General features: G+C 45.3%; 1 protein-coding gene across 1 annotated transcript in view; it reads left to right on the top strand.

Moving 5' to 3' along the window:
* The window catches only part of LOC103600132 (gamma-aminobutyric acid receptor subunit alpha-5), a 57,289-nt gene that overhangs the window by 195 nt on the left and 41,418 nt on the right, over positions 1-15,676 (top strand). The window contains exons 2-6 of the mRNA XM_008584361.1: positions 745-804; positions 1,179-1,339; positions 13,320-13,441; positions 15,231-15,298; positions 15,409-15,629. Of these exons, the coding sequence (XP_008582583.1) occupies positions 1,254-1,339; positions 13,320-13,441; positions 15,231-15,298; positions 15,409-15,629 (497 nt within the window). The 5' untranslated portion in view covers positions 745-804; positions 1,179-1,253. The remainder of the gene's footprint in view (positions 1-744; positions 805-1,178; positions 1,340-13,319; positions 13,442-15,230; positions 15,299-15,408; positions 15,630-15,676) is intronic.

Below are 15,676 nucleotides of genomic sequence, written 5' to 3'. Positions count from 1 at the left end.
CAGACGCTGGGCGCGCCGCTGCGGACCGGGCGGGTGGCCGACCCTGCCGGCCCGCGGGAGCCCCGAGCGGCCGAGGTTGCGGCTCCGCAGTGCCGTCCTTGCGCCCACCTGCCCCAGAGCGCCGACCCTGGAGAGCCCCCGCGGTGGTCCGGGGACCGTTGGAGCACAGCCTTCCCTTGGGGGTCCTGGCTTAGGGCGGAGGGGCGGCCGAAGGCTCCTCCCGGCTTTCCCGCATGCAGCGCCGCGTGCTCGCCGCTCGGACTCTGGCTCAGGTCGAGCGACTAGCCCCAAGACGCGCCCAGGCGACCTATTGCATGGCACCCAGCTCTTCTTAATAGGAGTGTCTGAGGGCCTTCGCTTCCGAAGTGGAAGTACCTGTTGTGTCTTTCCCAATCCAAGAGTTTGCGGGGGTCTCCTCCGGAAAGCGTTCGCTTTCGAACGCTTGGTGTTCGTGCATCACCAGCTCCTACTTGGCGTTATGCGCATACTGAGAAATATGCGCCTCCACTAAGGTTAGCGGCTGAGCCAGGAACGCGCCTGCCTGGATTTCAATTGCATTAACTAGGGCGCAGCACAGAACTGAGAGACTTCCCCAAATGCAGTGATTATTAAGTTATGTACTCACGAGGCAGAATGCCGAGAAAGTGGAAACTGTCTTATAGGCAGGTATATTACCGTGATACTGTGGAAGACTTATTTCTTAAATGTGCCTTTTCCCCCCTCTGTCCACGTACTTTCTTTCAGCACCTTGCAGAAGAAGGAGTAGCTTGCTGGCTTTGAACGCTTGGCAGATATTTCAGAAAGGTAAAATTATTCCACTTGTGGATTTTACAGATACAAAATACAGTTGCTCGGAAACTTCAAGCATTTATTTTAATAATTGCACTAATGGGTCATCTGATGACATGCTAAATAGTAAAACAGAGTATTTGAGACATGGAAAAAATAAATCAGAATGACTCTCACTCGGAGTAAAAGTGAAAATTAAGCCATACTATAACTTATGTTTAATCACAATTTACTGCCCAGTGAAGGTGGTAGAAAACACCTGGTGTGTTGGGATAGCCAGGTTCCCTTTCTATGAAAATTGTTGTGTGGCAGCGGTATGATTTGATTCCAGGAACTGTGGCACAAAACCATTCATATTCTTACGCTTTTCCCATTTGTGTGCTTTTCAGCTTCAAGATCAAGCTGCAAAAAAGGAACAGTTATTCTTCCAAATTTATCTGCTTCAACTATTATTCTTATTGGGAATGGACAATGGAATGTTCTCTAGCTTTATCATGATCAAAAACCTCCTTCTCTTTTTTATTTCTATGAACTTCTCCAGTCACTTTGGGTAAGTTATCATTTGTGCTTTTATTTTACTATTTTAGGGGCATTGGTGCCTTTCAGAAACCTTGTAGAGCAGAACATCAATTCAGGAAGCCCTCTGTCACAGCCTTTGAGCCCCATGCCCTTCAGTTTGTTGTAAATAGAGTCCTTGACCTGACCCACGCTTTCTTCCTGAGCAAGGCTGCTCCTCCTGTGGGGTCTCTGAAGTGAGTCAGAGAAAAGAGGCAGATTACGTTTTCAGAAGTGGAGGCCGAAGATGGTTATAGAGTCAGAGTCTGTGTTTCCTCCTGCTCAGGTTAAAACATGATTCAGAAGTTCACGTGCATAAAGGACGTTCACTGCTTGTTAGCCAAGGCAGTGTGCAACATCTGGATTGCCCTCCTTGGTTCCATTATGCAACTGAATTTGCCTTTAAAGCCAGGCCCATGCCACGTGGCACTGAAAAGGGCTTGTAGTGGTCCTGGCCTAAGCCAAGGGTCTGGAACTGTGGCCATCTGAACACAGGTGCAGAGACCATAAACTGCAAGTGTCTGAAGATCTGAAAGACACCCCTCAGGTTCTGGCTTTGTCATTTCCATTAACCTCATTCATTTTGGCTTTTAGTTTCCATGTACCAATTCTGACCTTTTTTCATCAAACTAGTGACAAGTAACACTTCAGATTAATGTTCTTATGAGTCTGACGTTCCTTCTGCCCTCACCCTCATCCCTACCCCCACCACCGCAGAATTGTTCTGGCTAATCAAAAGGATTGTAGCTTGAAGTTGGTGGAGTGTAATTAACATTTTAGATTTCAGGACAAAAGTTGCCAAGGATTTCTTCTGTAAACATACGGTCTTTAAAAAGTCCATGGAAAGATCTGTATTATCTTTTAATTCTATTTTTCCGTGAACTTTTTGAAGTACTCTCACATTTAGTAATATTTTGGAGGTGAGGAATATGCTAGGATTGGGAACATATATTTCCTTTATAACATTTTGGTCAAAATATATTGCTGTGAATTTGCATTGAAAAGACATGAATTGCTTCCCAAGCGGCGCACTATCCAGTGCGCCACTGGGCCGGCCCTGTATTATCTTTTAATTCTATTTTTCCATGAACTTTTTGAAGTACTCTCACATTTAGTAATATTTTGGAGGTGAGGAATATGCTAGGATTGGGAACATATATTTCCTTTATAACATTTTGGTCAAAATATATTGCTGTGAATTTGCATTGAAAAGACATGAATTATACTCCCCAGTAGCTGCAAGTCTGAAATAGGAAATAATGTGCATAAGGAGTTTAGCCATGAGATACATTTGTGCTTTATTTCTTATTTAATTCTGTAGCTTTCTGAGGTCATCATCGAACAGAGAAGTAAATATTAGTTTCTGGAACTTAACACTGAGTAAATGGTAGAAATTTTTAATCTTTTAGATATAAGGTCGATAGTCCATTATAAAACAATACCTGCTAACTGCATAAAATATGTGAGAGACAGAAAAGTACATTAAAAGGAGAATATCCTTAATGCCAGCACACAGAGACAGTCGTCCTGCACATCGTGGAGTCCTTACTTTCTACTGCTTCTGTGCATGTTTTTATAAAGTTAGGATCATACTGTGCATTTAGTTTTGGACCGTGTTTTTTTTTTATATTTTATTTTGTCAATATACAACGTGGTTGATTATTATGGCCCATTACTGAAACCTCCCTCCCTCCTCCCTCTCCCCCCTGCCTCCCAACAATGTCCTTTCTGTTCGCTTGTCATATCAACTTCAAGGAATTGTAATTGTTGTGTCTTCTCCCCCCACCCGGTTTTTTTGTGTATTTATTTATTTTTAGCTCCCACAAATAAGTGAGAAAATGTGATATCTCTCTTTCTGTGCCTGACTTGTTTCACTTAATATAAGTCTCTCTAGGTCCATCCATGTCATGTTTTTGTCGTACCTAATACTCTGTTAGTACAGATTCTTTAAAATGTGTCATTTAAAAAAATGGGTGGCTATTCCAATGACTGTGCATTAGCTGTTTTCCTAATATGGAGTGTTTACCTTTGTAAAACTAGGGCTAGGTCTCACAGACCCCTCGAGCCCGTTGTCCAGACTGGGTCACAATCCCTTCACACGCAGGTCTACAAGCTAGGTAATAGGCAAATGTCCTTGGAGCTGTGGGTGAAGAAGTAGCAGGTGTTATTCAGAGCTAGGAGCAGCTGCCCTACTGGCTTCTTGGAGCGTTCTGAGAAGCTCCGTGTGTCAGAGCCATTCCTCCTTTATACTTAGGTCCATACCCAAGACACCCATACACAATTACATTAGGTAGTAACCAAGGAACACCTGAGGATTTTTACAGTAAATGCTTGGCAAGATTCTGAACATCTGAGGGGCCCTGAAAATTTTCCTATATTTTCCCAACAACATTGTTTCTGATTTTGCTGTTAAAGATTTTCCTGTAATGAACATATTTGGCTTGTAACTTTTTTAAGTATTTGAGATTATTTCTATGAGAAGGCATTCCTATAAGTGGAATTTTACATCAGGTTCTTTGAGTGATTTTAACTCTTGACCCTGAGTTAAAACATTGCTTATGATGAAATGGGGTTTCTGGCAAAGTGGGATGCCATGTTTCACACACTCTGGCCAGAAGGGCATGTTTTTCCACAGCCACAAAAAGACATCATTGAAGACATCAAGCCCCTCTTTATTTCTTTTCTTATGTGAGGCTCCTCTCACTTGCACATTATCTAAATGTACTTAAGAATAATTTTGTCAAGTCCCTAAGAAAGTTTGATAACATTTTTTTTTTCCTTTTTTTGTCTTTTTTCGTGTCCGGCAACGGGATCGCAACCCTCGGTGTCGCGCCCGCACCTTGCTCAGCCAGTGAGCGGGAACCAGTCTGTATGTGGGATCCGAACCCTTGGCGGGAGCGCCGCCACACTCCCAAGTGGCGCACTATAGCAGTGTGCCACCGGGCGGGCCCCAGAAAGTTTGATAACATTTGACTTTAAATCTTGACAAAATACTAGCTGTCGTGATGCAGAACACCTGTTTTTATGTGGTATGTTTCAGGTGCTTCCCAGGAGCAACCTAAGGGCTCAGCATCATCCACCTGGCTCCTCCACTGGGGAGGCGGGTGGATAGGCTGCTCACCTGGGAAGTCCACAAAGCTAGTGGCCGCCTGGACTCACTGCTCGGCAGGCCTCCTACATGGTTTGTTTGCATGGCAGCTCCAGGTCAAGCCCATCGAGAGAGGAGTGAGGTGTCATTCTGAAAGGCATTCTCTGCTGCACAGTAGAGGGAGTTTTCTGCACTCTCACATTAGGGGAGAAAAAAAGTTTGGGTAAACTGTTTTCTCCCCCCAAAGTTTATGTGATCTGGTTGAAGAGAAATGTGAAAGGGAAAGCACCAAGGGCCCTAATTTGAACTTAGCTCCAGGACAGGACAAGTGCTGACTCCTGCCGATGCTCCCAGGAGGCTGGAGGCTGGCAGGTGGAGGGAGGCCTGTAGGAAACTAGGCAGGGGAAGAGGGAACGAGGTTTCATGAATGTGTGAAGTCAACGTGCAGTGTTTGTGGAGAGTGTGTGCATCTGACTGTCAGAAAATTTGTGAGTGTGATGAGTGAAATATATTTGAGTATTATTCCTTCTCCTTCTCCTGATCATATGCTAAATTTGACCAGAGTCACCAGCTGCTTATTTTCAATAGCCTTTATAATTATTCTATTAGTTTTAAGTGATAGAACAGAGCACGCGTCAAGTGTACAGCAGAACGTAGAGGTTTTAGCTGACAGCCAGCCTTGTGCCATGGCATATTTGGAGACCCTGAATTGTTTGAAGCCTTATAACACATGGTATAGAAAAACTAGCAGAGAAACAATACTGGAATCAATGTAATGTCAAAATACATAAAATTAAATTTAATGTGAATTTTATATTAAACTTAAACTGGAATTAATTTAGCATCATTTGAAAAATCATACTTATCAGTATTGATAGATAGTGGTGTTGCAAGGTAGATTTGAGGATTATCATCTCAATAATAAGGTAAAGTACAATTCCATTCATTTCAATATATTTACCATATTTTAGAGGTTTATTGATTGAAAAAGTTTTATTTTTTAGGATTTTATTATGTGGGAGCTGCAAATCAAATAGACTTTGGAAAACACTATTTTAAAATCAGCAATTAAAAGCAGTTCTCGCAGCAGTAGCTTATGAGCATGAGCAGCCCAGGTCAGTCTTTATCTGTGTGCACCAGTGTGCCAGTCTGGACCTTTGGTTCCTCAAAGAGGGCTTCTCAGACATGCAGTCAAGGACAGTTCCCTTCTCTTAACTAGAGCAGATAGTACATTCTCTCTGAATCATGCAGATACTCACAAAGTCTTTTTAAATGGAAGGTTCTCTCTTGTGAATCCCAGATAACAAATTCTTCCTGCATTGTAGCTGCAGGTTCATGAGGTCCAGGACAAACAGTCATTGTAACAATTACAAAAACACTCAGAGAGCTGCTGAAGCACTTAGCGGGAACAGGAGCTGTGGCGCATCTAATCCAGGCTTCAGGGACTGTCAGAGATCAGAAAAGCAGTTCTTGCATATTGCAAAAAATGCAGGTGACTAAATCAGGGCTACAGGGTAATGTCCAACATTTTTTTTTAAAAGATACCCAATGAAAATGCTTCCAAATCATATGCTTTATAGAAGAAGATTGGCATGTTGATCATGCCAACAGGCAGCATGCACAGCTCAGGGCAGGCAGCGTGCATGGCTCTGCTACCACTGGCTGGCAGCTGGCTCCAGGATGAGTCACTGGCTCTGCTCACAGGGAGAAGGAGAATGTGGGCTTTCAGATTTTTACAAAGGTTCAATTGCATAAGGTGCATATTTTAATTGATGTGAAATTCCAGAGGAAAGTATTAGACTCGAAAGTAAAAAGAAATCTCGTCTTAGAACTCTGGTAGTAGAAACAATAATTATCAGCGTTATATGGGTATATCTCCTTAATCTCCAGAATGCATTTTCAAAAGATGTACTATTTAATGTTCACAAAATCCTCATCTTGTAGGTGAAAAGAGCCCAGGCTTTAGAGCTTAGGGACGTGACCATCAGAAACAGAGTCCCCTCCAGGGCTGCGGGCCACGCCTAGCATTCTCCACTGCAGGGCTTCTCTGGAATGTCACCTTTATGGTACTATGAAAAGGGAAAAAATGGGGGAAATCTACATATTGGAAACAAAAGAATATTCTAATCTAGAGCTCAAATACCATTCTAAAAACAGTAGATCTGCTGCAGCCTGACTAAAACCCAACACAAACTGTGGATGGTAGAATGTAATGCTCTGGAGAATGGATCGTGTGCTAGGGAAAGTAAGACATGCTATGGAACGGGCTTCAACAGCTCACTGAAAACTCCAATTTATTTGTATTTATTAAACAATTTATTTCAAAATCAAATGTCAAGCCTAAAAGTTAATGAATTGCAGGACCAGTTAATTTTCAATTTTAGCAAAAAAACGTTGGATCATCACCCTGCAATCTAGTTGGTTCCTGTTTTGGGACCCCTGGCGAATATTTAGGTTAGCAGTAAGTATATTTCGACAGGGTGCAGTCCAGCTGCCCAACTCTGGTCTTTGTTGCTACACACTCTCTGTGTGACTTCAGAAGAGCTGCTTACCCTGCCTGCAACTCAAAGTGGGGATAGTCATGGGCGGGTGTGAAAGATCAGTTGCTCAACCTGTGCTAAATGCTTGAACGAATCCAGGAGGGTGTGTGTGGGTGCTAAGCACATGCTGGCCATCCTTCTGGGGGTTGTGACCAGGAGACTCTTGAGGTTTACTAGCCCCAGAGGGTGAGACTGGCGCCCTAGCCTGGGCCTGAGCTCGCCAAGGTCCATGACCTAAATCCCATCCGCAGAGTCTCCCTTTGCATAGCACCATGGTAACATTGTTCTGCCACTACACCAGAATTTATCATGACCTCCAAACAGCCAAGCACTGTGCTGGGTGCTGAGATCCGTAGGGGCAGAATGGAGCCTGCCTGCATGGAGGGTGCCTTCTGGTGCACCCCAGACAGACGGTGAACAGAGAAGAACCAGCTGGGTTACAGTGGTTACTATGAGGAGTGATTCAGAGCAGGAGATAGTGAGATGCTGGAGCAGAGACCCAAGGGGATGAGGCTGCTGCTCGTGAGGATGACAGATTTCGCCACAGGAACAGTGGGGGCTTGCCAGCTCAGCCACAGGGGTGTGCCTGGCATGTAAGGGATGGAGGGACCCATGGGAGGAAGGGGGCATGGGCGGGAGGCCTTGTCAGAGAGAAAGGGAGTTTGGGTTAGAATGGGAAGGATCTATGGGCCATGCTGGGTAGCATCAGGAAGACAGTCACTCATCTTGAAGGTTCTGAGCAGGAGAGAAACACGGCCTGACCTTGTGACAGCCGTGTGACTTGGGCTTGACCACTGGCTCTGGTGCTGAGTGGACAGAACAGAATGGGACCTTGGGGGTGGGGGGGGGAGGGAAAAGGAGGAAGTGGGGAGGGCAGTTAAGGGGACCCTGGGGAGGGCTATTTTGCCCAGCAGGATGGGATGATGGGTTGATGTGGGCTGAAAGAAAGAGTCAAGGACGACTGCCCAGGCATTTGACCTGAAAACCTGACAGGTTCAAATTGTCCATCCTTGAGCTGAAGAGGACAGGAGAAGAAGTTTGGGTGGAGAAAATCATGAGTGCACTTAAGGACACATGAAGCCCATGCATGCCTGTTAGATGTCCGAGGGAGTGGGAGCAATCTAAGGGTTCTGGCATGATTGTTTCAAGTTCATGTGTTCCACCTGAAAGGAGGAAAACTCTTATTTGGGAACTTAGGATTGACCTTCATTGTCCAACTAGTGTCCACCACAGTTTTTTTCTTTCACATAGCTTTTTTAAACATGATTATCTAAAGTGACGTGCAATGAACATTTGAGGAAAACATCACAAAATGGCACCATTTAGAGGTCTTATTTAATGACTTTAAAGTTACAAACAAATGGACGACACGTTTCTCAGGAGTAATTAAATACTAGAGAAAGAATGCAATTTAAGGAGACAAATAAGCTGGTGCTTAAAATCAATCCAGTTCCATTCCCAAAGTAATTTCACATTAAAATGTGTCTCAGTAGCCATTATCGATCCCATTTTACATAAATCAGAAATGGCCGTCAGTACAGCAGAGAGAACATCACAAGGAAATGCATGGGGCGTGTTGACACTCACACCATGCGTGCATGGCTCTCCCCCGAAACGGTGCGATAGCCTATTCCCTTCAACATGGCACAGTAAGGAAGCTTCACTAGGCATCACTTGGTAGAGTGAGGAAACTTTCAAGGTGGAATCTACAACATATTATTGCTATTAGAGATGATAATACTGATGGATAAAGTTATTTGGGCATAATATCCTTTAAAGTTCCTCAAAAAGAAAGATACATTTAGATTTTACCAAAAACACAACTCCTTGCTTATTCCCCTTTCAGAGTGATGGGTGAGTTCTACAGAGTCCCCCTGTGCTGGTCGCTGGCTGACTTGGGGCATGGCTTCCTCTGGATTCCCTGTCCTGGGACTTCAGACCCCTCTCTCTCCTCTACCCCCAATCAGAAGTCTAGCTGTTGGCCCCAGCCACCCCACACTCACCCTCTTGGCCAGCGGTGAGTGACTCTGCCTTGCATCCTGCCTCACCCAAGCCTCAGGGCCTCAGGGACATGCTGCAGGCTCCATCACCTTTAGGAAAGGCCCAGAAGAGTAGCGGACAGCAAAGTCTGCTATGGCTTGGCATGTGCCCACCTCCCCATCAGCAAAGGGCGCCCTTTTCACTGGCGCTCTCATGTGCCCTCTGCAAACATCATGCTGGTTCCTTTCTCAAGGCCATGGTTCACACCACCTTCCTGCACCCCTTTTTCTGGCTTGAGACCCAAACTTCACACTTGAAAACTCAGGTCAGTTTTCGTCTCCTACGTACCTAGCAAGCTTGATTTGTCTCCCGTGTGTTCCTACAGTGTGTTGCACATTGACACTAGGTTCCTACACCTACCATGTTCTGCTGAAATCCTCTGGGAACACTGCTGATCCTTTGAGAAGACAGTTGTGTCCTTGAGGTAGGTCAGGGGCACATCTTGTCATTTTCATGTCACTGGCACTCACCACAATTCCTGGTACACATTAGATGTCTAGAGTACACTGGTTGAGCTGGGCTGTTGATATAAGCACTGATCCCAATCAGGAAGGCCTCTTTGAAGAGGTAATGCTAGAGAGAAACTCTCTGAGGCCTTCAGAGTCACTGGCAGCTGGCTCACAGCTTTTCCATTTCTGCCGTACACCTAGAGCAGTCACTCCCCACCATGGCTGCACAGGGGGATCACTGGGGGACCTTAAAAAAACACTGGTGTCTGTTCCCTCAATTAAAAACATGGCTCTGGGGTTGAGAAATCAGGAAGACGCTAATGCAAGAGTCTCAGAGTCAAATGCCTTGGAATGGCCAGGTATAAGACAACAGGGAGAGATGGGAGACTCACAGTTGCAAACATTGACCCTTTCCAAAAGTATTCACATTCATTTTTCTTAAACACTTAGCTGGTGAAATAAACCTGTTAGGGGATCAAAGTTCATGAGTTGCCAGTTCCCCAGTCCACCTCATCAGAGTCTATACATGACCCAGAACTTCAGTCTGGCAGAGTGACATGACAGCATTTGTAGAAACCCATGGTCTCCACTGTGCTGTGGCACCCTGTGCATGCCCCTGCCCATTCCACCTCCACACCCTCTGCAGGCTAGAATATGGGGCACACTGACCTCCTTTCTTTATTTTTCAAACTAAAGTCATTGGAAATAGGTCAAGTTTAGGGATGAAGTCCTTGTGTCTTTTGTATAGACCAAGGCAAGGAAATGTAAAAAATGAGCATTTTTAATTAACAGGTTAGGTTGATTCTACATTTTCTTTGTGATCCCTTTTCTGGAAGAGCGATATTTGAAAATGTTGGAATAGATAACATGGGGTAAACGTGACATGTCTTTGAAGATAATATGCATTAAATATAAGAAAATAACTTATATTTTAAGACAACCTAATTAACCCTGGCTGAAATTGAAGGGAGAGTCACCAAAATGTCAATTATTTCTACTATGTCTAAGGCTCTTGTCAGTAACAATGGATCTAGTCTCCGCTCACAAAAATCCACTCCCCCAAAGAGCAGAGCCTTAAGCTTTGTTCTTGAAGCAGTAGTGCACTCACGGTTGACCTCAGGATTAGCAGATCTCCTCAGCTGTACTCAGTACAGTTATGAGAAGCTGAACAGGAACGTCCGCAAGCCGAGCCAGCCTCCTGAACCTAAACGGAGTGCGTATTCAGTGGGTCCACCTGGAGACCTCATCGATCAAACTCTGCACACACCAAAGGCATAGCCCAGCATTTCTGTGTTATTTTGATTTTTGAGAGCTTTCAACAAACCAAAGAGGAACAAATCAAGCTGAAGTTTTTCTTTCTCTTAGAAGCAACCCTTAAGGATTATGCATCTTGATAGAGGCACCAGCAAGTTCCCCAGACATCTGTGAGATTCTTCTTATGATGGCACTTGTGCCAGGGGCTGAGAAAATGCAGCATTTTCCTTCTGTGATAAAGCGAATGTCTTCCTCTCCAAGGCTGTGAAAATGGTGTATCTCATAACCATATGCAGAAGAGGAATCATTTTTGAGAGAGATCTGTGGACTGAGGAAGGCTTCCCAGTTATTCATGGAAAAAAACCCTGCTGCTCCTGCCCTGATAGGCATTTTCAAGGAGTTTTTAGCATCCATCTCCTACCTTCTAGCTCCCATCATCAGTTAATGCAGCAAAGAAAACACAGCAGATCCCCACCTGTGGCCTATTGCATGCAAAAGCCCACAGATAAGTACACAAGGCAGTTAAGGCAGGACAGGGCAGTTGCTGCAATTCCGCTACGAAAAGTGTAGTTATGTGCATGTGTGTGTAAACATATTTAAACACTTAAAAATTGGGGGAAGGTCGAGAAGTGGAAGCTGAGCTTTGGAATTCTTAAGCACTGTATCTTGTTCCATGGCTGTCAGAAATGATTTCAGTGTTTGTGAAGTGGGATTCAGACCCTCGTGGGATGGTGTTACTCTGAGAGTGGTGGAGCTGTGTACCTTTATCTTCACTTGCAGAGAGAGTGAGCCAAGGAAAACAAGGCTTACAAGGATATCGTGGTGGCCACATGGTCTCAAAGTGGTCAGTAGCGAAGTGAAGCCTCTGTCTCCTAATAGCTGGGGCTGTTCAGATCTGATCTTATTTAAGAACATTTTCCTAACAGATAATGGAATTGCTTAGAAAAACTTCCCTGAACTAGTTAAAATGGCAGCAAGGACCTTCCAAAAGTTGGGTGCCTGGATGTAGCCTGAAATAGAATATTCACACTAAGGGTTATGAGCTCCATGAGAAGTGGACTTGGAGGCCTGATCTGGGCTGACCAGTAGTTACACAACTGGGCAAGTACAAGATACAACTTTCTTTTTCACATGGACCCGGAAGAAGATATCAAGGCTGTCTGTCCTGGTCATTCTGAAGGGTAAAACCACCATGAATGTCAGAGAAGTGGAGAATTTAATATTTTTAAATATTGAATCACAGAGTAAAAAATGTATGTCTGTGAACTCCATACTAACAGGACTGAATTTTAGCTTATTAGAGCTTCAACTATATGCATTTTAATGGCGAGGTGAAAATTAAATTAAAAGTACTTTATACTCTCTCACCCAAAAGGGGGTAGCTTTAGGGCCAGTAAAGAATTGATGTGTTTAGATGTGATCAATGAAAGTGACCAATTTTCAAGAACTGGTTGGGGCAGGCACGCATCCATTCTGACTTTGGCATCCCTCCATACACAGCAGCTCTCAGCTCTAGCTTCAGCCTTCCTCAGGAGAGAAAGTGCTATAAGCAGAGCGGGGGCCCCACAGCCAGGCACTCCAAGGAAGTGCCAGAAATCTTGTGTTCTTTTCCTAAGTGCAGCTGGTTTTCAGCTTGGTAAGCCCCCCCTCCCCCAGTCCTTGAAGCCAAGCCACAATTGTAGGTCAAGTGGTTAGTAATTCACAAACGTCTTGCTTTTTGCACCTCCGAAAGCAGCTGCACAAACTTTCAGATGTGTTACTGTCTTCTGGGCTTGTGGACATTCCCTCTGCCCCCAAATAACCTCCTCAGTTTGTTCAGATCTGCTTCAGGCAGTTTCTAGTTTCCCTCTGCTCCATCTGCATTAGCTTGTGGAGCCTGGATGACTTCCCTCCATTGAACAAACCAGGAATGCTATTCTTGCCTCTTCCCCGGAGCCTCAGTCTGCTCTTTTTGGGACTTTTATTGAGTGTGACGAGATGGTTAATACAGAATGTGTGGTCATATAGAATGTGCCATCAGACTGCAGTGTTGTTGGTGGGGGGGCAAGAGATGTCACAGACTCGATTGTTTCTGTCACTGTGCACTCCTGTCCTGGCATGCTATTCACAGCACAAATGTTCCCAATCCAGCCATGGATCCATATGATTTGGGTACACCAACCTTGTCTTTCAACTTGGATAAAGTTTTTCAACTCCCCCTCCACACCCCAGTCCCTATGGCAGGTGACTCACTGATGATATGCAAACTCAGTTTTTCTGTGTTGAAACCAAACATCTGAAATGTCCCACAAGTGGATCAGACTCTGCGCATCCAGTGTAGTGGCTAATTTCTTTTTTTTTAATGGCTAAAACATTGACATAAACAGGGAGTGGTGGATTTTAATCATCATGTTGGGTTGATGGGTGACCAGCCACAGCAGAATGTCTCTGAATATCAGGAACTAAGGCTAAGTGATTCCGAACAGTCACCTGGGCAATACGGGAGATCTGCTGTCAGACGCCCTCCCTCCAAGAGGAGTCATGTGATTCCTTGGTTTCTATATCTTGAGAAGAATTTGTAAGAAACAATATAAGTTGCAATTCTTTTGTCTCTCTTTTAAAAAGCTTTTCACAGATGTCAACCAGTTCAGTAAAAGACGAGACCAATGACAACATCACAATATTTACCAGGATCCTGGACGGGCTCTTGGATGGCTATGACAACAGACTCCGGCCTGGGCTGGGAGGTGAGTGTGTTCTGGGAGGTAAGGAAAAGCATAGCCCCAGCCTCAAGCTCATGTTTGCTGTGATGCAGACAGTTCTGAGAGAGCCAGGCTGCAGGCCTTTCAGGGGGTGATGGTCCAGCTTGCTGAGGATCCTGCAGCCTTTGATACCATTTCCCAGATGCAAGAAGCTGGGGGAAGTAGTCTCCCTAACGTGCCCCTGCAAGCTACCTTCTTGCCAGGTGATCTTAACCTCTACATTCTTGTTTACTTGAAGAGGCACCAGTTCTTAGATTAAGAAATATGTAATTACCTCATGATCTCGTATCTATGCAAGTGCTTCCAGAAATCCATTGTTTGGGGCGGTTGTTCTTCACATCTTCATAGGTTACATATTTAATTTTTCACTGTGGCCGTCGTCACAGTATTTACTTTCAGTCTGTGGAAGCTGATGAAGAATAAACTCTCAATGGATTGTGCTTGAGGGCACAGCTAGCAACCACTTTGTTCTGAAAACTGTGTGCAGTTTCCAGGCATGTGCAGTGCCTCTGGCTCTAACCAGTCTAGACGTGGTGCATTTGAACTGGCTCCCTTAGGTGAGGTAGAGACCCTCCAGCAAACACATTCTTGGAGGAAACATTTAGTTCTTCTCGAGTATTTCCATTTTTAACAGGGAGATTCACTTAAAGCATGAGTTGCCCGTTCTCTTTTTGGCAAGAGAAATCTACATATGCTCCTCGACAGCACCTTACTCTGCACCCTCTGAGGTATGTCCCCAGGCCTCTGTCCAGTCCAGCAGCCAGGTCCCTTTGAACACACCCAGAAGGGTCAACGCCCCTAGAAATTACTGAACTACTGCCAATGCCTGCAGTCTTCTCTCGTTCTCAGTAGCCTGTGCTGCAGTCCTGTAGCGGTCCCTGAGGAGCCAACAGAGAGCCTGCTCTCAGAGGGGAGCCAGGCACAGAGATCACAGGCTCATGCAGACACATGCACACATGCAAATGCATCCAGACAGAAGCCCACGCACAGTGAGAGGCTGGAGCAGAGCCCATGATTGGCGTCTTGGGGTTATTTCACCTGGGCTATGGTGCACTCTGAACGTGGTCCCTACTCGTGACCACCAAGCCCCCATGGTGCCGAGGGAACACACAAATTTCCTAATGGTACCAGCTACTTTTATCACTTTATTTATTTCCAATAATTTTAATTGAAATAGTAGTGTCCCATGATAGGAATTTCTAAGAATTCCAAACGCCATATGAAGAGCAGCAGGTCTTCCTTCTCAAGTTGTCCCTGTCTCACGGCATCCTATGGGCACTTTCTCATCCTTTCCTCAGAGACCACCCGGCGCCCCAACTTTGACTGGAAAATCCTTAGAGTAAGCTCCCCTCATCCTGAATTGTCCAGTCCTTTTTAAAACCACTATTTGTGGGAAGGCCAGGGTTATGCATCGTGAGGCTGGCGTTATTGCTGCAGGTTTGCAGAAGAGGAAATGGAAGCTCTGGCGTTTGGGAAACCACTCAAGGTCCCACAGCCAGGACTCAGCCCACTCTGTTCAGGATTACTCCCCAGGGGCAGAAGTAGGACAGCCAAGCTGCTTTCTTTATATAATGCGTGTTTTATCTCATGTTATCTTTCGGGGCAGCTTGGTTTCACTTGGTATTTGTCAAGTTCTCCAAATTTATCACACACATCAATAAGAGCCCCCTAGTTGCCAAGAGTGAAATTGGTTAATAGACTAAGAACATCAGTACGGTTGACGGACTGCACAGGTGAGTCGGGGCGAGCAGAGGAACCTGTGTCTGTGTTTCAGAGCGAATCACTCAGGTGAGGACGGACATCTATGTCACCAGCTTCGGCCCGGTGTCCGACACGGAAATGGTAGGTCCCAGGGCACGCCCCCACTCAGATAATTCCAACTAAGCACTGAGAGAACTCCGCTAAGGACCTCTTCCGCTCAGACGTGCCCTGGTTGTCCTCCTTTGCATTAGGAATACACCATAGATGTGTTTTTCCGACAAAGCTGGAAAGACGAAAGGCTTCGGTTCAAGGGGCCGATGCAGCGCCTCCCTCTCAACAACCTTCTCGCCAGCAAAATCTGGACCCCAGACACGTTCTTTCACAACGGTAAAAAGTCCATCGCGCACAACATGACCACGCCCAACAAGCTGCTGCGGCTGGAGGACGACGGCACGCTGCTCTACACAATGCGGTGAGCGCGCCGGCCAGGAGCTGGGGCGCGGGGAGGCAAGGCGGGGC

The sequence above is a fragment of the Galeopterus variegatus genome, unplaced genomic scaffold (genome assembly GCF_000696425.1).
Source record: "Galeopterus variegatus unplaced genomic scaffold, G_variegatus-3.0.2 Scaffold3240, whole genome shotgun sequence".
Lineage (NCBI taxonomy): Eukaryota > Metazoa > Chordata > Mammalia > Dermoptera > Cynocephalidae > Galeopterus > Galeopterus variegatus.
Note: the sequence above shows the minus strand (reverse complement) of the source record. Positions and strands in the feature narration are given on the sequence as shown.